This window comes from Aulonocara stuartgranti (assembly GCF_965226115.1).
Source record: "Aulonocara stuartgranti genome assembly, chromosome: 2".
Taxonomy (NCBI): domain Eukaryota; kingdom Metazoa; phylum Chordata; class Actinopteri; order Cichliformes; family Cichlidae; genus Aulonocara; species Aulonocara stuartgranti.
The window spans coordinates 35,369,163-35,394,824 of record NC_138940.1 but is presented as its reverse complement, the minus strand read 5'-3'; the positions used below and the strand labels follow the sequence as shown (position 1 = coordinate 35,394,824).

At 42.3% G+C, this 25,662-nt stretch overlaps 1 protein-coding gene across 6 annotated transcripts in view; it reads left to right on the top strand.

The window, feature by feature from the left end:
• dlg3 (discs, large homolog 3) overlaps positions 1-25,662 on the top strand; it is an 81,677-nt gene that overhangs the window by 44,231 nt on the left and 11,784 nt on the right. For 3 of the 6 annotated variants that reach the window (XM_082506298.1, XM_082506297.1, XM_082506302.1), the window contains 10 exons: positions 5,965-6,018; positions 6,522-6,572; positions 7,697-7,821; positions 8,207-8,376; positions 8,534-8,670; positions 11,745-11,889; positions 13,575-13,719; positions 14,541-14,666; positions 20,113-20,269; positions 20,845-20,947. In XM_082506298.1, the coding sequence (XP_082362424.1) occupies positions 5,965-6,018; positions 6,522-6,572; positions 7,697-7,821; positions 8,207-8,376; positions 8,534-8,670; positions 11,745-11,889; positions 13,575-13,719; positions 14,541-14,666; positions 20,113-20,269; positions 20,845-20,947 (1,213 nt within the window). The remainder of the gene's footprint in view (positions 1-5,964; positions 6,019-6,521; positions 6,573-7,696; positions 7,822-8,206; positions 8,377-8,533; positions 8,671-11,744; positions 11,890-13,574; positions 13,720-14,540; positions 14,667-20,112; positions 20,270-20,844; positions 20,948-25,662) is intronic. The other 3 variants (XM_082506299.1, XM_082506301.1, XM_082506300.1) reach the window with 1 other exon arrangement.

Genomic DNA, 25,662 nt, shown 5'->3' with positions numbered 1-25,662 from the left:
CTGACTGTCATATTTCACCACTGGAGACTGAGCTCTCATGTCAGCGTGCCTTGGTGAGAGCAGAACTGATATGGAAATGTTTGCTAAGGAGGAAAGGGTTATTGCCCTGTCAGCATGCTGTCACCGTGCACATGCTGAAGCCTCTCCGTCTTTTTCCCCCCTCTACCTATGACGAAGATGAGGGTTTAAAAGCACAGAATGTAATGCTGACAGTCAAACCTTCCTAAGGTTTTGGATTATTTTGAACAGAGGCAGCTGCCTGCGTATATGTTATGCAAGCTTCACCAACACATTTAAAATTAGATTTGTTGATATTTGTTATGTTTTTTTGCCATTTGTTTACCACAGTAGTAATTATATGTTAAAGAGAGGCTATGTGCAAACCTGTTTAGACTCATTTTGCTGCTCGTATTGGAGTGGCTTATTTGTACTATTCAGGCTTGTACAGTAGATATGACTATCCCTCAGTAGCCTTTTAACTTATCTTAGGAAGTAATAAAAAGTAAAAAGCTGTAAAAACTGTAAAGAAAATCACCTATAAAACAGTAAATTGTTAATTTTAGACAAGTTTGTGCTAGTCAAGCAGTTAATGCTGTACTGATAAACATATTTGTTGCAATATTATTGTGTTTTCAATTATCTCATCTAACCCTGTACAAGGAACCTTTCCCTTTCAGTACTCGCCTGCCTGCGTGCTATTAAACGTATGCATAGTCAGAATAAAAAGAATATTCCTTCTAATGGATTTGTGCCTTAAATGGTGAGGGTTCACATCTTTATAGACATGTAAATTATAAGCTGTGGTATTCACTTAAATCGGTGTGTGGGCTCTGCGGTGTGTATGTGCTTGTGTGTGTGTAGAAAAGGCAGTCAGGCACATCCAGCCTATGGCCGGGCATGTGTGAGCACAGAGCCACATAAACTGCAGTGAGGTAACAGCGAGAGCCCTGAGAGGTGGAGCAAGGGGAGGTGGCTAAGCCAATGCTGTGCGAACGCTGGTTACCATGGGAACACATTGATTATTTAACAATTTGGATGAAGCCTGTGCCCTGCACTTGCCAAGGTTCACTGGGAGTCTGTGTAGCTTTGCTGTCCTGAGGGTCTGCAGCCAAGTTGAGTGCTGTGTGGTGCAGTGCCACCAGAACATGATACACAAGCTCTGTGATGCTGAGAGACAAGAGACAGATGCCACAGTCGCAACTGACAGAAGAGTAAGATGATAGATCGGTGAATAGGAAACCATCATGAACAGATGAACCTCGGGAGCGAGAGAAAGAAAGCACTGTGGCGATCATCGCTCCCGGTGGTCAGTGTGGACTTGTTGGAAGGAGCTCATGCTGGGGAGGCAGTCTGGACTTATTGTCCTCGTGTGCGCATTAGGTCTTTGTGTCCATATCGCAGCTTGTTTGTATGGGTGTCCCAGCAGGATTGTGCTAAAGCTTCAGCTTGAACTTACCACTGTAAATGAACACATGTAAAGAACAGCAACTGTTTGTATAAATAATTAAAGTCTGGAGTTAAAAGTCCTTTGCAGTCGTACTCATACACCTTAATGAGCTTTTGTTGAAACCCGACTCTAATGTGACCACCGTCAAAGTGTCTTTTCTAGATGAGAAAAAGCACTTTTAAATGAAAGGTACAAATGCTCACTGAAAGCTCTGTGATCAGATCAACTGGCTTGCGATGTGATTGGACCCCAGCCAGCTGTGAATGCCATCTGCTGTGGGCACATTATTAAAAAACAATCTGCCCGGGAAGTTAAAAGGTCACCTCACATGACCTCTTACGACTAGCAAGTTCCGCTTTTCGACAAAAATTATTAAAATAAACCAGTCATGCCGTTGTTTCCTTTTTACCTGGAGAATGATGTTTATTAACAAAAAAACACAAAATACACTGCCCATGTGGGAAGAATTGTGATAATTAGAGTGCTTATTGTACCAGGTGTACACGCAGATGCCCGTGGATTGGATGTAATTATCCAAATAATAGATCGAGACAAAACTCCAATGTGGCTGCCATGTAAATTTCTTCTGCAAAATTCAGACATTGAGTGGATTTTACAGTGTCAAGGAGACTCACTGAGTGTTTGGAGAGGCATAGACATAGAAAGTCAGAATTTTCGCTTCACTTGTGTGATTTTCAACTTACATCTCACAGTAGGAAAATCCAGATACTGTAAGACGTCGTTCTTCTAAAGGGGCTATTACAGCACAGGTAGTGCTATATGCTACCTCTGCTATGTATTTTAATCCTCTTTTATGGTCGGATTTCTTTAACCAGCTGTTTTGTTTCCTGTGCGTGAGGTTAGCATAGAGGTGAGAGCAGGTTGTCCACAGGGGGAGGCGGGGCAGTAATCCAGTCCAATCCAAGTTACCTGGGTAAATTGCTAAATGTTAAACAAACTCGGGGTGAGATTATCTTCCATTATTCCTTTTTGTTTGCTTGTTATGCGAGATTCAGATAGAGGGATTACGCAGCAATCCCAGGCCAGGATAATGCTGCTGTATTTTTTACCACTGATAGGTTTATTGTCTTTCAGCCGGAGTTGTAGGTTTGGTGATCCCCTCGGGAAGCATTAGTTTTCTGTGTTACTTACGATAAGCACTGGAGGCATTATACTGTTACAGGTGTGTTCACATGTGGTCTCAGTAGTGGATTCAGTAGCTTAGTCTGTCAGTCACCAAGGGACAACAGTAGCCAGTGTATTCCCCCGAGGTGCCCCCAGGCTGTGTTTCGTCAACTGCGGTTTCATGGTTTTCATTCACAGTAGACTGCCACTGACATAAAACATGCTTTCACCACAAAAATCTTCTGTTGAGTTGGGGTCTAAGATGAAGGGAAGGGAAAGTTCAAGCCGTTCATGAGAAATGTGCAAACACAAGCACAGACGTGAGCATCTGTTAGTCCATATGCAGATAACAGCGACGGCCCAATTGTGCTGACTGGGAGGGAGGACGAGGAGGAGGAGGGCCACAGCTGTCCAGAGTCATAGCACATCATTACTGAGTGGAGCAGGTTAAAACTACAGCTCCTCTTTGTCTGGAGACCTACCTTCATTACCAGGGAACTTGACACTGAGAAGTGTGAATGAAATTATGCATATCTTGCAAGGCGCTTTTGATCAAAGGATGAACTCTTTTGTCAAGAGTGTGTGTCAAGCCACTGTTTTGTAGACACAGATGTGTTGCAGCCACAAGCAGCTTGATTGAAAACCCTGAATCAGAGGCTTGTTTAATGCTGTTCAAGTAGATTAACATCTTACAGTAAATGTCTTTATTAGCATGATGTACACTCACCTGCCACTTCACTTGGTACACCTGTTCAACTGCTCATCACCACAAATATCTACACCGCAACTATCAACCCATAAACCCAGTGCATTTAGGCATGTAGGTATGGTTAGGACGACCTTTTAAAGTTTAAAGTGATCATCAGAATGAGGGAGAAAGGTGATTTACGTTACTTGAACATGGCATGCTTTTTGGAGCCAGAGCATTTCAGAAACCGCTGATCTACTGGTATTTTTCTCCACAACCATCTCTAAGATTTGCAGAAAACAGTCTGTAAAAAGAGAAAATATCCAGTGAGTAGCAGTTCTCGGGCAATCAACAATACCTTGTTGATCCCAGAGGTCAGAGGAGACTGCTTCGAGGTGTTAGGAAGGCAACAGCAACTAAAATAACCAGTTTTTACAACCAAGAAATGCAGAAGAGCATATCTGAATACACGTCTCATCTTGTAGCAGAAGAAGGCCACAGTCTTAAAGTACTAAGGCAACAAGTCACCAAAAGTGGACTATTTCTGCTGCACTTAATGTGGCAGTTTCAGAATTAGGTTCAGTCAATATAAAAGCGTGGATCCATCGTCCCTTGTATCAACAGTTTAGGTTGTTGGTGGTGGGTATTCTTTGGGCCCCTCAATAACAACTGAGTTATCTAAACACCACAGCCTACCTACGTATTGTTGTGGCCATATCCACCACTTTACAACCACAATTATGCACCAATCTACTGATAACCGCTTTTAGCCATCAGATCTCAGTCCAGTAGATCATCTTTGGGATGTGCTAGAACGGGATATTTATACAATGGCTGTGCAGATAACAAACATGCTGCAAATATGTGATGATATCATGTCTGCAGCACCCTGTTGAATCTATGCCATGATCAGTTAAGGCAGTTTCTGAAGGGAAAAGGGGGTCCAACCCAGTACTAGCAATATGTACCTAATAAAGTGTGAGTGAGTGTATATTCAAGGACTTGACAATAAAATGCGCATCACCCCAGACAGCTGAGGACCTGCTAAGAAATATAGTAGATATATAAACAGTAAGACAAAATAAAAATGTTCATCTTGTTCTACCATTCATCCCGCGTGTGTCCCTTTAATATCCATGCCTTTGTAAATAATTGATGGTAACTGTTCAATAGAGCAAGTAAAAGTGGATTTTTATATCATGAATGTGACAAACTGAAGTTAACTGAAAAAATAATTTATATAGTTTCATTTTATCAAACCAAATCCCAGATTCCTGAATTTCCTTTCCTTATATCTAATTATATATCATGTACATCTGTGTATATGTGCTCATATTGTAGAGCAGTAGAGCAGCATCACTCCAGGTAGTTATAAATTATAAAGTGGAAATGGCACAGTAACACAGTTCAGATTGAAAAGATGTATGATAGGCGATGTGTAATATGTAAGTCTTCAGAATCAGTCAAACTCAGCTGCTTAAACACTGTACACTGTAAGGTGATAGGGTGAGATTGGGAGAGGTTGGCAAGGTTAGTGTTAGGACAGACAGCTAAGGATTTTCTCCTCAGTGCTGGACCTGGAAGTATAAGGCCCTGCATGCACCGCTGTCTGCATCCCCCTCACGCACACAAGTCAATCAAATCAGTAGAAGTAAAGGATGGCCATCGGCTGCTCCAACACAAACCCCCTCCATCAAACTTCACTCTGCATGCCTGAAGTGGGCAAAGAAACACCAGGTGGCACAATAGAGCTGAGCTGGGAGGTTAATTGGACTGTGAAACTTAATCTTGTTTGAGTTTTGCTTTTTAAATGCTGCTTTTGATATTTCCGCTGGGAAGACGTGCTCCCTATTGTACATTTGAGCTTTTTTTAAAAGCCTTAACGGAAACAAAAACAAGAGAATAAACAATTTCCCTAAAAATTATTACCAAGAAATCTAAAATAGCTTTTAGAGTCTGTATTCATTATATTTTGAGCTAATTCAACCCATCATAGTACTCAAGAATTGTTTGACCCTTAACTTTTGACAGTAACCCTGCAACAAGCAGTTACTGACCTCTCTGTCTGTTTTGCTGTTAAACTGTTGCGTCCGGACAACTGAAAAAGGTGAAAAAGTTTATTAAAAAATTGGCATCATGATGCGTTTAAATGAGCTGTTTATTTCAGACCAAGCACCAGTTATTTTCTGTTCACTAAACAAGTGCGACAGACAGATATTTTGCATAAAGAGAGATTAAAAAACTACCTGTTTGCATGTAGAATAACAGACGTGAGAGGAGATTACTGTGTAGAGTTTGTGTAATTCCGTAAACCTTGTAGCGCACCAAGCCAAAATTCATGCATTTTTCTAGACGATGCTCCGTGCTTTCATTATGTGGAAGTAGATGTGGGATAAACGTATTGTGCCAACAGCTGGAACACAAGCTGGTTTGTTTTATGAGGTGACCGCAGGATGTCTGGCTGTGACGGTTAATAAGCAGCAGTCTCACTGCCCCAGTCCTCATTCTCAGTCCTCACACCCCCCTTTCAACCCCTCCCACCCCACCCTCATCTCTCTCCCCAGTCTCACTCCCAAGGAGACTCACTGCCTGTTCCTGTGGCATCCGTTCATTTTGCTCCCAAGCGATAGTGTGTGTACCGCATTACGTCTGCGTGCTGCCAGCCTCACACACTGAGATAATGTGTATCTCTTCATATTCACAGGCCAACCCTCCCCCCATCATTGTCAACGCAGACTCACTAGATGCAGGCCCTTATGTAAGTATCTGTTCTCGTTGTCTGTTACAGTATATATCCCTCTCATTCACACTTCCTGTGTCAGTGCATGAACATGTTTGTATGTTTGCGAGTGTGTGTGGATGAAAAGGCCTCCTCCTGGCAGCAACATGCTGTTTGCCATGTGGACCGACATCCATTTTCCTATTGACTCTGCCCGTTTGTTGGGATTGTGCATTCTGCAGTTGCGCATGTATTCTTACAGCGTTTGCATTTTAAGAAAGAAATGCACCTCTCATTTACAGCATTAAGGAATGTGTGGCGGTTTTCATATATATAGTAAAGCCATATTTTGACACTAATCCCGATTTACTGGGTTTCTCGTATTCAGTCTGATCTTTTTCTCATTTTTGGACATACAATGAAGGATTTTGCCGAAGCATTTGTACACGTCCCATTTTTCTTACGTGTTGGCAAACTACATACTTTGTCTTCAGAGGTGTCACTAACCATGCTGTTCATTTTTTGTGTTTTGTTTTTGGCAGGTTAATGGAAGTGATGGGATGTATAAATATGAAGAGATCATTTTGGAGAGGGTAAGTTTTACACATCGTGGATGCATTTTTTCCCACAGTATCCTCATTCTGATGATTGATGGATTTCTCCCCACTAGGTGGTGGTAAGCAGCTCAGTCTAAATGAATACCAAAGACAAATCTTAATGATTGTTAATTTATATAAAATTTTATGCAAGACAGGCGTTTTCTCACTGCATTAGCAACGTCGTAAGTGTGATGTCCTATGTGACCCACATTAACGCCAGCTAGGCATGGCTTTTTACATAATCCTGATACACATGTCATCAGCAGACGCCAGAAATGTAAAGCACCTTCCTGTGCAATTGTTTAGCAGCCACCACTGAACTTGTCAGCGGTGGCTCAGGTTTACTGGCAGAGCTATACTGTACATTTCTGCTCTCATTATTCCACCCACGGTAGATGCAGCATATTTCTTTGCCCCTTCCGCTCTAAGTGGCATTTCTCCATGTAGAAAGCTTAAATAAACTATGCACAGACACACTTTAAAAGGTCTGTGGGTGTGTAACTTTTGGTGGTAAGGCCCAGTGTACTCCTCTTGGCTCCAGAGCAGCACACTGGGAGGCCTCAGCCTCCCTCTGTCCTAATTTGTTGCGACTGTTGCTCATTAATTATAGAAAATAATAAAGCGAAGTCTTTTCTCAGCTGTCTTGTTTGCTGCCTGTCTCTGTGGCCATGGCTGTCAGATGCAGCAGTGTGCCTGGTCCCGCTGGATCAAAATGGGTCCTCTGTCGTTTCAGGGACAGGGACGGCAGGAGGTGGCAGTATCCATCTCCTGCAGAGAGTGAGAAGCATTGTATCAGGCAACCGAAATGATGACTCTGAGCTCATCTTTACCCCAGATTTTTAATGTACTTCATACACAGATATCTCTCTGTGGGTTCATAGAGTACATGCTCCCTCTTCTAATGGCATTTCAATTTGTCACACGTGGGGACGTGCGGTCACACACACGAGCCTCCACAGAAACGGGCATGAGGAAGTGCCTGGAGAAATCTCTGGATCATTTTGCATCTATCACATGATTTAAATACACTAAAAGAGATATATTGCACTAACCTTGAGCTTACTTTGTTTGCTGTTTATCGTATTATGTTGAAAATGTTAATCATAACCTATTTTCAGGGGAACTCTGGTCTGGGCTTCAGCATTGCTGGAGGAATAGACAATCCCCACATTCCTGATGATCCAGGGATCTTCATCACCAAGATCATCCCCGGAGGAGCAGCTGCTATGGATGGGCGGCTGGGGTAAGTTACCGTCTTCCTCCTGCTGCCTCCTATTTCTTCAACTCTTACTAAGCTCCACTACTTCCTCTATACTCTCTCTATTCTAACCTCTCTACTCTCATCTTTAACGCTCACCAACATTGCGTCCCGCCAGGCAGCGCTGAGTGGGAGGCAGAGTTTCTACAGCCCTCTGCCCCCAGGCTCTGTGTGCTTCCTCAGACTTATGATTCACTGGAAGACCAAAGCCTGAAACATGCAGAAATTATGATATGGAAGTTCTTTTTCATGTTCTTTTGAGGTTTCTGATTATACTGGCTTTGCTTGGGTCTCCCTTTTTTATGCAGTCAGTAAACTCCACAGAACTCCATGCACTTTACATGTGACATTTAAACCTTTTCTTTCACAGGGTTAATGACTGCGTGCTGCGTGTGAATGATGTCGATGTGTCTGAGGTGGTTCACAGCCGGGCGGTGGAAGCCTTGAAAGAGGCAGGACCAGTGGTGAGGTTATTGGTTCGACGGAGACAGGCCCCACCTGAGACTATTCTGGAGGTCAACCTGCTGAAAGGGCCCAAAGGTTAGAGTCAGTGTTAACATATTCTTTTTGAAAGTGATTGCAGTGCTGCTTAAAAGGTAATAAATAACATAATCTTACAAATAGGACCTGGAATGAAAGCATGCAGTCTGGGGTGATCCTTTTCTTAAAGCACTGGCTGTCTTTGTTATTCACCTAGGACTGGGATTCAGCATTGCTGGAGGGATTGGGAATCAACATATCCCAGGAGACAACAGCATCTATATTACCAAGATTATAGAAGGTGGAGCTGCTCAAAAAGATGGACGACTGCAAACCGGAGACCGGCTGCTCGCTGTAGGAGCCTGCACCTTCCTCTGACTCACTCGCATATCTGACACTCGAATCCAAATGAATTCATTAGCTATTCATGTGGTTCACTTGCAAGTTAAACAGATATTTAGCATTTTCCTTGCAGTCATTCTATAAAGCTATTTCTATAACCGGACAAGTACAGTGCTATGAAAAAAATTGTCCCTTTTATGATTTTATGATTTTTTTTTTACATATTTGTCATAGTTACCTGTTTTACATAATCAAGATAACTCTAATATTAAACAAAGATAACCAGAGTAAATACAAAATGTCGTTTTTAAGTGATGATTTCATTTTTTAAGGGAAAAAGTAATCCAAACCTACCTGGTCCTGTGGGAAATAGGAATTGCCACCCTCTTGTTAAATCACGAATTAACTGAGTAATCGCATTAATCACATTACTATCCACACCCAGCCCTGATTACTGCCAGACCTCTTAAATCAAGAAACCACTTAAACAGAACCCGAAGACAAAGTAAGCTTTGTTTGTTCAAAAAGCAACAAACGTTGACATCTGTCAGTCTGGAAGGGTTAAAAAGCTATTTTAACGCTCTGGGACTCCAGTGACCCACGGGGAGAGTCATTATCCACAAATGGAGAAAACTTGGTGGTGCAAACTTCTCAGGAGTGCCCGGCCAACCAAGAGCATATCAACGACTCATCCAGGAGGTCACAAACGATCCCAGAACAACATCTAAAAAACTTTAGGCCTCACTTGCCTAAATTAAGGTCAGTGATCATGATTTAGAAATAAGAAAGAGAATGGACAGATATGGCCATAAGGCAAAAGCCACTTCTGACCGAAAAGAAGATAAAGGCTCGTCTCAAATTTGTCAGAAGCATCTTCAGGATTCCCAACATATATTCTGTGGGCTGGCGAGAAAAAAACTGATTTTTAAAAAAAAAAAGGTTTAAGTCCCATTGCATCTGGCATTAAATGAACACAGCATTTTACAAAAAGAACATATCAACAGTCAAATATGATGGCAGTACTGTGATGGTTTGTGGCTGCTTTCCTGCTTCAGGACCTGGACAGCTTGCCATAATTGATGGACCCATGAATTCTGCCCTCTACCAGAAAATCCTGAAGGAGAATGTTTGGCAATCAGTTCATACCCTGAAGCTTAAGCCCAGTTGGGTTATGCAACAGGACAATGATCAGTAACATACCAGCAAGTTCACCTCTGAGTGGCTCAATCATAACAAAATGAAGGTTTGCGAGTCCTGACTTAAATCCGATGTAGATCTTTTGACATTACCCTAAACAGGTCGTCCATCCTCGAAAACCCTCCATTGTGGCTGAATTAAAATAATTCTGCAAAGAAGAGTGAGTCAAAACTTCTCCGTGATGTGAACAACTCATTGACAGTTATCACAAACACTCGAATGCAGTTAGGTTTTTTATACTTAACAGATGAAATCAACATTTAAAAACTATAAAAAAATTATCTTTGTCTAATATTAAAACTCGTTTAATTATCAGAAATATGTTTGTGTAACAAATATTTTTTTTAAAAAAATAAAGAAATTAGGAAGGTGGAAAATACTTCTTGCATGGCACTAAAATATACTGGGTTGACTGAGTGCTCAGATGTTAGGTACATCACATTATTTACTTAGGTGTCACATCCTGTGACTTTAAGCTAAATGTGACAACATTATTAGCACTTAGAATAATTTATAAGAAAAATAACACAGTCACGAATTGGGGCAATAAAGCAGCCCCTCAGCTGGGCATGAGAGAGAAATATTTGATAAAGGCAGATATTTTTCAAAAAAAACTATCGTTAATCAGCATTCATGAGTAAAAGTCCAAGTAATTATCGCTGCACTCATCACTGAGCTGTCATTAATCATTATTTAAATACAAACACAATATATTTTACGAAATTCTCTAACACCTTTGTAACATTCATGACCTTTTTTTGTCAGATTGGACAAGTGATTAGGCTTCTGTAGCCTAGCTTCTGTCTTTTTATTTAATACTACTACTACTAACATTAATAATAAGAAGAAGTTTTTCACAAAATAAAAAGGAAAAGAATGGTTTGACAAACACAAGAAGCAGGATACTGAGGTATAAGACGTGGTGTTACTCATAGTAAACAAAGCTGAATGAAATTAAAGCAAGGTTGAGACAACAACAAGAAAATTTAGATCATATTTACAAAGAAAATGAAATTGAAAAACAAGATTTTAAAAAGACATCAGATAAAGTCTATAGACATTCAGAAGTCCCACATTCTACAAACCTCTTCTCCTCAGGAAGGTTGTTCCGAATCAGAGGGGCCCTGATGGGAAACCCAAAGTCACCTTTAGATTTAAACCTCGACTTTGAAACAGCCAGAAGGGCCCCACCTGAGGATCTAAAGCTGCAACATTTCTGCAGCGTAGCTAGGGGTGAGACCTAGATGTGGTTTAAAACTGAAAAGTAAAATCTTAAAATCACTTTTAAAACATAGGATTTGGGGTGACGTCTGCTTAAACAAGCTGTGCTGCTGCATTTTGAAGAAGTTGCAGGCAAGGCAGAAAATTGGCCTTTGAAAGAAATGCACACAAAAGAAAAATGTCAACTCAAAGACATCAGTAGTTAAAATGCAGATCTGGTGGCACTGTGGCATGCTGCTACAGATCATAGACTGATCAAGAAACATGGCATTATTTCCTGTTCTCTATTGCATTATTGCAAGTGAGCACATTGGTTTAATGTTACCAAACTGCTGGAATAACTTTTGACTGGCAGCATATTTCCTGGGACCTGAATCTTAAAAGAGAAACAGTAAAGAGAGATACAGAGCATCCTTCAAACCTCTACCTACTGCTTTTGACCTCTGTTATCACTGCACGGCACACCAACCTTTCACTTTGCTGTTGAAATGTACTGAAATCTCATAATACCTTCAAGCTATGATTCATTATTGTGTTGGCTGGTGTGATGACTGCTGTGATGCGTGATGTTGTCACAGTGCAGCAGGAGACACAAGGCTTTCAGGTGTTGATACAAAGATTTTTTTTTCTTCCCCCTCTTCTGATTTCTGGACTATCGTCGCATTCAGGTGAACAACATCGTGCTACAGGATGTGCGTCATGAGGAGGCAGTAGCTGCGCTGAAGAACACCTCCGATATGGTTTACCTCAAGGTGGCCAAGCCGGGACCTGTGCATTTGAACGACATGTATGCCCCACCAGACTACTCCAGCAGTACGTATCTACCTCTTCCTGTTCTTGTAGTCGTACTATAAGTGCAAATTTGCTAATCAATAATCAGCAAGCTCCAAAATTAGAGATGTAAGGTAAAGAGTAATTTTTTTTATATGATTTTTTTTTAAAGTTTCATCTTTACCAGCGATGTTTTCTGAATTTTTCTGTTGGTTCACTGTTCTCTCCCCAAAACTGCTATGCCCAGACACCCACATAGTGTATGTAGTGAACGCTCGTGCACACAAACACACACGCACACAGACACACAATCCTTCCCACAGCAACAACAAGCACAGTTCTCTGCCTCCCACTGAGTGTGGATGGTTTCTCACATCCCACCTGCTCATGAGAGCCCACGATCTTGAGCTGCAGCATCTCAAATTTCCACACAACAGTGATTTAGTATTAGATGGGGCTATCGAAGGTTTTGTAAGTTCCGAATGTTTGAAGTCGTCTGCGTTTAAGTTCACTAACCCTTGAATCTAGATGTGGTTCCGGATTTGCAAGTGAAGTAGTTCACTTGCTTTATCACGCTCGGCTAACGCTAAAAATGTAAATTCAGAAAAAGAGGCTTGTTCATGTGTGTGATCTGTCTGCTATGTGCATGCACAAGGAAACAGGTTTTTAGAAAAATGCGGCACATGCCTTCACATATTAGTCAGTGGTAGTTCCCCATTTTGCAACAGACATATAGCAGAAACAATAGATTACATTGTTCGCATAAAAAAGCGAGCCAGCTTATAAAAAATGTCCCAGTGGTACTTTAAAGGAAAACCTGGGTCCTATTTTTGTGGTTTTGGCCACTATTTCTACTCCTAATAATATCATCGTTCTCACCAAGTTAATTGCTAAGCTTTGGGAATGCAGGAAAGAAGTTAATAAGAAGTTAGATGTGGTCAGAAATACAAGCAGTCAGATGATCAGACAAGTTATAAAGAAACAGAGAAGTTAGAAAAACTTGTTTGGAGGCGTATATAATTCAAACTGTCTTACATCGATAATCTGTACTCCAGAGAGATGGATATAAAGAGTTATGTAGAGAGGGATTATTCCCTTTTTCATGGGTCCCCTAATCTGTGGTTGTACTGTACATTCCCAGAAGGTAAATCAATTATGATTTTTCCTCATACATATAGAAAGAGGACATCTTAATTATGGTCATTTTAAACACACAACTCTGGCTATGGGTTGAGCAGCATCACTAACCTACCTTTTTGACCTTATGTTTGCAAGGGACAGCCAATCAGAAGAAAGCTGGCTTTATGAGAAGCTCTTTTTAGACCATGGGTGAAGTGATTGGCTCCAGTAAAAGATACTTAACAAAGGGATTATTTTGAGCTGTGAATCATGCAAAGCCAGTCTAGTAAGAGTCCAGTAATAAATATATGGAGCTAAAAAAAACAAGATAACAGTAAGTATTCTAATCTGCTCATGGATTCTTTTTTTCCCAGTTTATTTCATTGTGTTCCCACTTTGGTTCACACAGAGACACAAAAATCATATTTATATTTGGGTGAATATTATCATTATAAAGCAGTGTCTTGGTGTGGTAATGAAGCTGTCGTTTAGGAGCCGGTAATATCTGATTAACCAGCTTTATGCAGTTATGTTTTGTGCAGTTCTCCTGTTGCACAGGTGTTGTAATCATTCTTTCTTTCCCCCTACTGGCCTGGCCCTCCCTCCAGCCTTCCCCACCATGGTGGACAACCACGTCAGCCACAACTACATGGGGGGAATGGAACCCAAGCCAGTGTACCCGCCACCCCAAGTCACCCCGTCCAGGTACTCGCCCGTTCCCCGCCACATGATGGGGGAGGAAGACTTCACGAGGTACGTTAAAGACCGGCTTCTTCCATGAATGATCCTCCTCCATAACCTGACATTCATAAGGCTGTATAAGCGTAGCTTTGGCTAAGTCTTAGCACAGGTTGTTGGTGGAGATCAGCTGTTGGCTTTTTTTGGTATTGGCTGGTGTAGTTGTATTAAAGAAACACGGTTATAAATTAAGTAACTATTTTAATTTAACATGGATCGTATTTTGTTCCCAGTAGCCTCTATTTTGTTGCTTTTGTACAAGCGTTGTTGTGGTGGCTTCAAGGATACACCTGTTTACAGTAGCTTATAGTGTTTGATTAACAAAAGAATCTGCTTAGCTTGCAGTTTTCATCTCATCGAGGCCCCGATGGTGCATACTACTTAATAGCTGGACAGTGTGTGGCAGCTGTGTGCTGAGAGAAGTCTTTTGTCACATCTTATACTTGTTACGAGCGTGTGTTACCCTTTGACCTCCTATCCAAGTACTGGATCAGAAGTAGCATTCATAGAGGGTTGATTGGAGTGTCCCATGAGGCTTTGAGTCAGCTTAACCCACAGCTCTAGGGAAGAGGCTATATTCCCTCTGTGTGTGTGTGTGTGTGTGTGTGTGTGTGTGTGTGTGTGTGTGTGTGTGTGTGTGTGTGTGTGTGTCTGTGTGATTGCATGCGGGTGTCTATGTGTGCTGTCTTACTGGCCGAGTGTTACGTCGCCTTGTAATGTCCTTGTACAAGCTGTCTACATGACTTGTATGTGCATTTTGTCGCATCTTTGTTGGTATGTGTGCTTTATTTGTGTCCTACACTTGTCCCGTTCACTGTGATTCCTGTACCCCACAGCAGGGCTGAACCTATTTACAGTGTCATCCACAAACCTGGGGACAGCAAGGTGCCCCAGGCCCTCTACAGAGGCTTCTGTCCTTCCCCTGCTCCCTTGTGCCAAGGTCCACTCCCCTTCTCTGGCAGGTACTAACCTAGTCCATCATACCTTGCTTAGCTAACCCTCCTCTCTGTAGCTCGGCACTTAGAAAAATGCCAGGGCATATAACCCATCAGGATTACCAGTAGTGTGTTGGGCCACATCTGTGCACATAAATAGCAGTAGAGAAGATTAAGATGAACCAAGGGAGGAGGGAGGAAAGGAGAGCTGGAGGGCAAGGCAGGCGATATTTATGTTGAGAATTCTTTTCGTTTTCTGTCTGCATGTAAATTTTTGCTGAGGCTTTTTCAGTTTATTTGGAACCACTACTTTATCTTTCACAACTTCACAAGAAACAAGCATCAACAGAACACTGAGTAGAGAACAAGTGAAAAGAAAATCTCAATAGTCATTGCCCTTTGTTTCATTTTTTTTTCTCTTTTTTTTTCGTTGCCGCTTTTTTTGTGCTTTTCATATTTTAAACGGCCTACTCCCATTCGGTCAATATTTGATTTCCTGCTAATTTGCTCATATGTGCGAATCTCAAACAGTAGTGCTTTGTTCACCGCAGTTTAAAATGGAGTCGTACCTGCTCTTCACAAACACATCACCGCAGGAGTGCAGCCGAAAGGGCTTCACGCTCCCACAAGCTGCTCAATTCCATCTGTCAGGAGGCATTGATAAAACTAAGCCTATATCTCCAGCCAAAGCTACTTTGGCTAGTGCTTACTGCTGAAGACATAATATACATATTATTTATGGCTTGCATTTGGGGTTTTTTCTGTTTGGCATTATCAAATTTGCAAAAGGCCTCCTGGTGTTTGATTTAATTGAATGTTTTTCTTTTTATTTGTTTCTACAGCCACAGTTTTGTCCATTTTCCATCACTTCATGGATGACTGCACTGATGTCTGTGTGTAAACCATTGTTTTTATGTAATTTACCTTTATTGTGTAACATATATGCCTTGCAGTGAGTGCAAAGGAGAGTGACTGTAGTCCTACTCTAACTAAATGCTTGTGGTAAATGTGGTGTTTGAAAGGAAGGGTCGAACTGAAGGCTAGTGTGGATGACAGGAGCGGTGAAATATTTTGCCTGCTTCTCTATGTATGTAAATGTAAACAGAGAGCCTGATCCTGTACAGGGCAGCAGACAGTGCTGCAGCTGTCATGATTCATATGCACGCTGGGAAAACCAGGCCATGCACTCAGGTCTTACCCCTCTCATCACCCATACTGCCAGCACCAATCACACATGCTTACTGTACGCTGACACACACGAACACACGCGTGCCATGCTTAAAGTGCAGCATGCAATTATGACACTGACACATGCCATACCTGTGCATATCGATCAAGAACACCGGACACGTTGTAAGCCAACTGTGCAAGTGAGAGCAGCCAACATATGGTGACCATGCATGCATTTGGGTATCAGAATCAAAAGCCATTTTCTCTGAGGACATCATAAATGACAAACCACTCGATCTCATCATTCTCGTCATTCTACTCCATTGGGCACAGGGCAGACACCTCTTTCCAATCCCCAAAGCTTCCTCATTGGCTCCAAACACGAAGGGTTATTTTAGATGGATGCTATAGTAGGCACAGGCTTCCACAGAAGTAGAGCAGACTTGTTGTGAGGAATGAGTCAGAGCTTATATCGGCCCTCTGCCCATCTGCACATCCCCCTCAGTGGTGTCATCGCAGACACGTCCCCGACACCCCCTTCTCCATCTGATATTACCCCCCTTTCTGGAGATATGTTATATTATATGGTGTAATCAGACAATCCTTTAAATCCTTGTTTCCGTCCACAATGGACTCAAGAAAAGATTAGTATGCATGTTTGGTGTAAACATACATCTGCATGCAGTCGTGACAGGGCGCAAGATGACTAAACAAGCAACAACCCTCTACTAGCCCTGTCAGGCTTTACTGCAGATGCAAATTACTGTGCAAACATTTTAGGCATTTTACATGTTTAGAGGCATTTGATCAACACTAAATTTATCCTGCATCTTGATAAAGACGCCAAACATAAAGTGAGAGTAATATTAACAAGAAAAGGGGAAAAAAGCATCTTTAGCAACAAGAAGAACAAGGAGTCCTGTAACAGATGGCGTGGCCCCGACAAAGCCCTGTTCTCAACATCATTGAGTCAGTCTGGGATCACACGAAGAGACAGAAGGCACTAAGACAGTCTAAATACACAAAACTGCAAGAAAGTTTTCAAAGTTGCTGAAAGAACATTGAAAAAGTATGTGCAAGTGTACCTAGGAGAATTGGTGCTATAGTCCCACCAAATATTTTGATTTAGTTTTTCAGCTTAAGGACTTCTGTGTAAAGTTAATAAGGAAACAAACACTTTATGGCATGATTTTGAAATGCATTCTCACTTTTAGTTTGCATGTTTTCCCCTTACTGTATGCAACAATGCCTCCTGCTTCGGCCTCTTTGTTTAGTCACAGCCTGTGTAAATACAGAAGCCTTAGTACTGTCGAAGCAGCTGAGCTAATCATTAACATTATGTGTCTCTTGCACACATGGAAACACAACCTTTGACTGTTTTTTTTTCTTCAAGAATCTGGATAACACAATGACCTTTAGTTTGCGAGTTAAATGAGGGGTTTAGAATTAAAAGAACCACAGCAGAGTTCCCAACTTAGGTGTTATTCATTTATTACTCAGATTTTATTCTTAGTCACGGTGAGAAGCACGGAGAATGAACAGTCTATCACCTTAGCAATGAATAAATATTTTCCTGTCAAATTAAAGGAAAAGAGCAGACCCCGAAGAAGAAGGGGGTGGACACTGAAAAATCTATGGGTAAAATTTAGACAATGAAAAAGAAGAGGGAAGATGGTGCGTCCCCGTGAACACACGCTGATGTAATCTGTTTTGGAGATGGGGAGAGATAAAGTGCTGCAATAGGTAGTGTCTGTCTGTGGAGAAAATGGCATCCATCTGCAGTGTCCACCATTAATCAGCCAAGCAGAGCCAATTACTTGGCTGAGTTCAGGGCAGCATGACCTGCTGAACCCTGCAGCCCAGATATCCATTCAGAGCTTTAGGACTGCACTGCAACCGCCTCAGCCAGAAAAGTGAAGCACAGAGGGATAATATAGCGAGGGGAGGGGAGGGTGGTTTCTGAATTAAAGAAACCGCTGGGCAGAGAGAAGAGGGTTTTTTGCTGCTCAATACCTGTTTACATTCCTGGCATGGATGAAAAAGGCGGAGGGGTGGGAGGGAGTTGGGATGGGATGGGGGGAGCAGGTCTTGTGATAGAAAGGGAGGACTTGATCCCTGCATTTTTAAAATGTAGTAATTCACTCCCATTTTCCATGTAACTGACCAAGCACTTCACATCCTATGGACAAGCAACACACACACGCACACACACACACATACCTCCTTGGAGGGCAGCAGCAGCAACTGTTAAGAAAAGCACCTGTCAAAAGTCTTCCACAGACTATGAGGGCGTCAAATCAAAGGCCTAAAAGTCATGAAAGTCAGTCCATGAGCTCCTCTTTTGTTTACTCTGACAAATTAGCAAGGAGCTTCTGGGAATATATCTGCCTAGTGTCCAGAGGGCCAGGCTGACAGACAGGAATGCTGGTGTGCTGGACTGGAGGGGGGCCGAATCTTCAGTAGCATCCCAGCAGAAACGAGGGGATTGCTTGAAAGAGGATCAAACGTGGACAATCTCTAGTCCATCCAAATTATTCCAGGTGCGAGACAAGAGTGTTTTGTTTTGGTTTTTGCTTCTTCCTGTAGAATCGAAGTGGTTTTTTTGTTTGCTTGGGACTGTTAGGGTTAAATGCGTTGCCTTACTAGTGATAGGGAGCGAGCAACTGTCACAGCCCGAAGAGGAGCTGTTTCCCATCACATCACACAAGAATGAGATAGGGAACACAAGGCCCAGATCCCAGGAGTTTCTAATTCTGTATTCCACTTCACTGCGGAAGGCCAGACAGGAAGAGGGGTCGGGGAGTAATGCTGCGCTGAGCTGAGCAATGTGGCATAGCGAACATGTTCACGGTCAACATCTCATCTTCCATGTCGCTGGTGAGGAGCCTGCCTGAACGCACAGTTAGGAAATGCTCTTTCAGAAATAAGCACCGGCTCTGGATCCTCAGGTAACCATGGAGATCTGTGTGCCTTGTCAAGCTGAGATGAATTAGCTTAGCTGGTTATTTTAGGCTTGACTTGTGTGAAGGCGAGTGAGTTGTTTTAGCATATTCAAAGGCAATTATCACTTAGCTAATTCTAAAAGGCTGTGGATAAAACTTGGAGCATAATGTAGCAATGTTATGAGTCTCATCAGCACAGTCATATAATCTCTTTACCAGAATCTTTTTTTGTAAGCACATTGCTTGTAAGGAGTCTACTATATGGATATTGATCTATCTTGTGTGATGCTCTTAGCATCTCTGCAAAGTTCACTTCATTTAAAATGCATAGCAGTCTTTCTTTAAGCACGATGTTACTATTCAGGAGTCTCCAGCATTTTTCCAGTTGCTCATGGGTATGATTCTGAAAGTCTGGAATGCTGCCTCTGCTGCCATCAATGGGAAAATGGTCTTAGCAGCGACTTTGAGCGCAGCCATTAGGGATGGAGCAGGAATTGTTCCTGTCGACCGCAGGCTGAGTACTGCGAGAGAAAACCACTAATGGGAACCATGCAGTGTTTTCTGTTGAGAAAGGAAACTGCATTTTGCGTGCATGCATGTGTGTTTATGTGTTCATCTGTATAGAAAATCTGCGCGAGCGTGCGTGCGCGGCATGTGTGCGTGAAAGAGTGAGAGAGAGTCGACTGTTGGGCTTCCTAGAGTGTGTGTGGGTGTGTTTGCATTTGTGTGAAGTGTGTTCTCAGAGGGCTTTTGCCTGGACCGTAGCAGCGGTTTGGCCTCTCTAGCATCTTAAAACTGAGGCGGTCTGAATAGCCTCCTGGAGGATGAGTCATAGTGGGTAAAGCTAAAGCAGAGCTTCAGCAGGTCTGTCGAGCAGGAGGCGGCTCATTGTACATTGATACGAGTGGGTGTTTAAGTGTTGACACGTGTGTACATTTCCATAAGATGTAGCCAATAGATGACAGGCATTTGGACCCAATCATGTTCCTGCTTGTTTTATTGTAATGAGTTAACAGTGTTGTGCATGGTTTTTATGCATGGTTATTATATGGTTAATCATCGTTTTCTACCAGCGAGTGGTGTCCTGAACATAAATCGTTTAAATGTTCTATTTAAAGTTCTCAGATTCAAGTATATAAACAGAGTGAGCCTACAATAAACCATCTGCAGGCCTGCTGCATGTAGCTGCCTAAACTGGACACACTTGACATTTTGGGATCATTGACATAACAAACTAGTCTCTGTACTCTCTGTTCATGCTAATTCTATTCCAGTTTTGGCCATGTCTCTTTTAAATTTGGCCTCTTTTTATACACTCTTTGTCCCGCCCTTCACCCTGACACCGCCACTCTATTTGACAGGGAGCCAAGGAAGGTGGTGCTACACAAGGGCTCTACTGGTCTGGGCTTCAACATTGTTGGCGGGGAGGATGGAGAAGGGATCTTCGTCTCCTTCATCCTGGCTGGAGGCCCGGCTGACCTGAGCGGGGAGCTGAGGAGGGGCGACAGGATTCTCTCAGTTAGTATTTTTAGCTTCAAGCTTTCTGTTTACCCACGTCAACAACTAAAACAAGTCTGAGGCAGAGGGGTTTTCAGCCAACTCCTGCTGTCAGAATAATGATGATAACATTAAGGAGGGACTGTGTTTAGAAAGCCAGCAAATATCTGCCTCACAAATGTCCTTGAGCAAGACATTAAATCCAAATGGACTCTTAGGGAGCTTAGCTGCCCTCTGCCCTGAAGTCTGTCTTTGACTGGTTTATTTTCAGCTTGCTTTTAATCTGGCAGCATATTACATCATGTATGGAAAAAATGAGTCAGTCAGAAAAGATAACTAATGACTCATCAGCTGACATCATTAAAAAATTGTACATTTTCATACTTGTTTACTAATTTTATTGAGTAATTCGGTTTATTATTAGTAAGTCTTGAAACCATCTATTTTGAGCATAGACTTTGTTCTTTGCTACATTTGTTTTTCTGTATAGGTCTCAAGGATCACATGATTCCAGCCATCTTAAAAATCTAACCAGTTTTCTTACCAAATGTCCCCTTTTTGCTTTTTAAAATTGTATTTATTTAATTTTTAAACAGGTGAATGGTGTAAATCTAAGGAATGCCACACATGAGCAGGCAGCTGCAGCACTGAAGAGAGCTGGGCAGACCGTTACCATCATTGCTCAATACAGGCCTGAAGGTAAGACCCTACAATCTCATGTAATGTGTGAATATGTCATTGTACCAAGACGGGGCTTACATTGAAATCAAATAAGTCATTCAGGTTATCTTGCTCCTATTCCTGTGAAAATGGTGATGCCTCGGAGTTTATATTAAGTCAAATGCAATGTGCTTATTTATGTGAAATGACTAATTAAAAAATAAAATGAAATCAAGGCAGCATAAGTGCAAATATTTGTATCCTTAACCGTGACTGGAGAGCTCAAACATTAGACCGCTCTAAAGTTCAGAGGGCGGATATCCTTGATAAGGTCATCTCGGGCAAACAGCTCTCGCTGTGAGCACAGAAACCCCATCCACCTGCTGTTCAAACCTTCTGTTTGAGAGCACCAGCCAATTAGAAAAAAGTTGCAGCCTTGTAGCAAGATCCAGTATAAATATTCCTCCCCTAAACCTTTGATATCATGATTGGTGGTCCTCGCTAATGCAATTGAACTAGAGTACTGATTTGAATACATGTTGGGGTCTTTTGTTTTAGTCTGTTTTGTGGTGCGACAGTGAAGAGATGACAGGAAAGCTGAGAGAAAGACCAGTATAGGGCATGGCCTCTGCAATAGCCTTACAGCATAACACTCACTTGCTGTATCCAGTGAGCTAATCCAGCCCCCGAACTAGAGTACTTGTAATCTGATAATGTTCAACTCCACTTTATGAGAGCAACCAGTTTTAGAAGGTAATTCAACCACTTACTGCACTTTAATGTGGATGCAAATATTGCTACTTTCTCTTTGGTAATTATTATTTTGCAGATTATAAAATTTAAATGTGCTAATAAATTTTGTTATGTGGTATTATAGATAATCAGCTCCCGTAGGAACATCAAAGTGATACACAAAGAATGAATAATTATAATTATATTGTACCATGAGATGTTTTACTTTAATTTAAGGATTAAGCTTGTGACTTGTGCTGTAGTAAGGAGTCTAAACATTTGTTTTGCAAAACAGTTATTCAATATAAAATGTTTCAGTTGTGGTGCAGCGTAAAGATGTGCCATAATGTTTCTTCCATTACGTTTATTTCTTTTCAAATATTCCGATTTCCTGTGGTCCAGGCATGTCTTGTACTTTCCCCCCTCCTCTTCTAGTGCACTGGAGGATTGCATTGTGGGAAATGTAGGAACGATTGTTTTGAGACTCACAGCATTTAGCGAAAATCACGATATCTCGGCTTCGTGTGTTTTGGTTCTTTTTCTACATGTCTCTCGCAAGCCCAGCTTTATAACAATGTTGATTAAATATCTATTTAATGGTGCAATCGGGTTTACCTGGTGCCGCGGCCCATGCGCACTCAGATCGTGCTGCAAACGAGGGCAGCGCAGCGGATAGGCCGGCTTTCAGCGAGTATTCGGTCGGGGGTGGCTCTTGTGGCAGCAGCAGCCCGAAGTGTTGAGCCAACTGCAAGGCGGGCAAACGAAACCGCTGTTGTCCTTCCCTGTTCAAACTCTGGGCTGTCTGTACACACAGACCCGCACAGCGATGGAAAGAGGCGACTAAGCGGAAAGTTGCTAGCTCCGCTTCCATTTCGACACCAGAGGGGGGGGAAACCTTTAACGCACCCGAAGTGAAGAGGTGGAAAGCGGCAAACTTTTATGTCTACCAGCCAGTACGGGCGATGATGGGGGATGGGCTTGGATACAACAGCAGAAGAGCAGAAGCCGCATGAACTCCCTAATGGCTGGATGAAGAAACTACCGGCAGCCACAGCGAGATTATAGCCAGAGTTTTCTCCAGCGAAGGTGAGACGAAGGTCGAAGGTGTCGGCAAACACCGACGGGGGTGAAAAGCGAACAAAGAGAGTGAGTTACATTGTAGAACATGTTTGTGTTGGTTGCCAGTACGGCCCGTAGTTTGCTGCTCTTCGCCTGTACTTTGACTCCTGAAGGACAAAGTAAAGTGTGAGCTCTTCATTCATAAGCCACGAGGAAGCCTTGGTGCGATATTATACCTGCTCTCATTAATATCAGTCTTAAGATGAATTCCTTACAGTGGCAAACATGTGATCGCCTCACTCATACTGTGGTTAACATAAGTATGTCTACGCTAAACTGCTGCCATTACCTGGACTCCATTGACGACTTTCCACCGCTTTTTACTCCATGTAAAACCTACTTGGAGGTAGGTGAAGTCGCTTTAGGTTGTAATTAATACCCCAAAGAGAGATTTCATCCAGCATTTGCTTTACTGTTCTTATGTAACCTAAACCTATAGGTGGGGGCACAGAGGTGTGGTCAAACAGGTGTGTGTGTCAGTTTTGCGACTTCACCTGCGCATTACGACTTTCTGACCAGAGGTCCCTTTTCCAAGCTGACAAAAGCAGAATTCACGTGTTGCCCTTATTTCCAACATTAGCAGACGATTCAAAAAAAATGGCACCACTCCTTCTTTTTAATGCTGAATTAAAGCTTTGATTGTGGCTGTATTTCTTAGTGCTTCAGTCATTCTCTGTAAGTGTACTTGAACAGGCTGCACTTCATACTGCAGCAACAATGGGGAGGATATTGCGAGCTTTATGTCTATATGTCTTTTCAGGTTGGACTATGACAGGAATGTGACGGGGCATAAGTCGTAGCATGCTCGCTCCATATTTCGTTGTCTTTCAATAAAACATCAGCCTGAACTGTCCAGTAACTCTCCAAGGCCACTGAAACCGAGTCGGAGTGGGATCTGTGAGTTAGATTGGGGTTAAAGTCTATGAAAAGCTCAGACTGAGATCAAAAACCGATAAAAGTGCGGTGTTGGGTTTCTTCCCTGTGAGTTTATGTTGTCTCGCATGTCGGGTCATTCAGGCAGCTTCTTGAATAATGATGTGGTTAGAAGAGAAGAAGCTTTGTTTTTCATACCAAATCTTGCTTTCAGTTCTGTGCCCCCTTTGTGACTCCGTGATAGACAATTATCTGTTTGTATACAGTTTTAAACTACTCCAAACGAACAAGTCGAGTGCTGGCAAATGATTGACTTCCTGTATCCCCTCTGGTGACCTGAGATCTGTTTTCAGTAATTCTGCTGGCATCCTAAAGGGGTGTGTGTATGTGTATGTGTGTGAGACATGATGTTCATTTGAGTTTGGAGCAGGAGGAACCCCCAGTGAGCAGTACAAGGACAGTCAATCTGGGGGGGAAGTGGAGAGAGTGAGAGCTAGTCTGTGCCAGGCAAAATGCCTGGAGTATACTCTGTGGTGCTGGGGCCTGAGCATCCATGGGCCTGTGATCGAAGGCCAACACTGAAACTACAAGAAGCCACAATGGGGCACACAAGCTGTGGTGGGAGGGCCCCCAACTCTCAGTGGCTTTCTGGAGCACTGCCAGGCCTTTAACTCACATTAAGCGATGGAAGTGAAGGGTGTATATCCACACACTGCTGCCCTGCCCCGACATCAATGAGTGTAATTACTCCAGAATCTTTGCATTTAAGGAGTGGGAGGAGGGCCGTGAAGGAAATGTTACCCTCCGAGCACCCTCATTAAACTCACAAGTGTGCATTATGGGCTTTTGTAGAAATATTTTAGGCAGGGTCTACATGTACCTTCCACGCTGTAATATCGGGGAAGGGGGCGAGCACGTTCACTGGCCCGACTATTCCTGTCAACATAACGCACACTCACATTACAAGTACATGCTTGCTGTGTTGCATAACTGGATCAAAAGCGAAGCGACCGTCCCCCAAAATAAAAAAGCTGTTCGACTAATGAGGACACGCAGTGGGAGTGAGAGGTGCAGAATAGTCCCAGTTTCTATTAGCTGTGTCTCTCTTTTTTTATCTATTTTTCCCCTGTGGGTCACTCCTAAAAATACAGGCTACCTCATGAGTATTAATCGCTTTAAGAAACCAGGATTTAACATTTATAATTTTGGGCTAAAGATGGGCTTGTGAGCAGAGATGTCACTGAATGATTTATGTTGGATTGATCCCCTGCAAGAGCTGGGCTGGTCTTGAATGTCCCAATCAATAACCTGACTTGTTCTTAACCGGACAGATATAGCTGTTCTTAAATGAAGAGTCTTATCAGATAATTGTGGATTGTTTCTGTTTTTCTGAAAGTATTTCCTGTTAGATTGTTTCTTTGGTAATGTTTGATGTAGCCAGTGGAAATGAAAGAGCTCTTGTTTTTTCTTTTATGCTTTGTCGGTCATTTGTTAAATAGCATGTGTCCGAGAAACAGCAGGAGAAGCTATTTTGAGTGATGACATTTTTTTATTTTTAAGCTTGTGACTCAGTTGCTTTTACAGTTTACAGGTGTTTATTTAATGCCTTAGTCAAATACCGGATTGATTTCTACTGCTCAAATTACCTTGACATGATGACATCAAGGTAATATTTTAACCCCCTCCCCCCTAAAACATGTGGGTAGACTGTCTCTTGGGCTGATTATTAACATGGCTAGCACACAGTTATAAATTGCTTTGATTTGCATCTCTACTTGTGAGTGATCACATGCTTAAATGCTGTTGTTATGGGAGATTTGAGCTTGTTCTCATTTGTATTAGATTTTCATCTGATATCCAGACTGTCAAGCCGCGCTGATGAAAGATTTGTTTGCGTTACTGTAGCTCCACGTGCTTGGTATTTCAGGCAGGACTAACGATCAATACAGGGCTGAGGTTTCACTACAGTGGTGGTGTTCTCCTGTGGTGATGTTGTGGAAGGTTTGTGACCCTCATTCAGCACCATCACA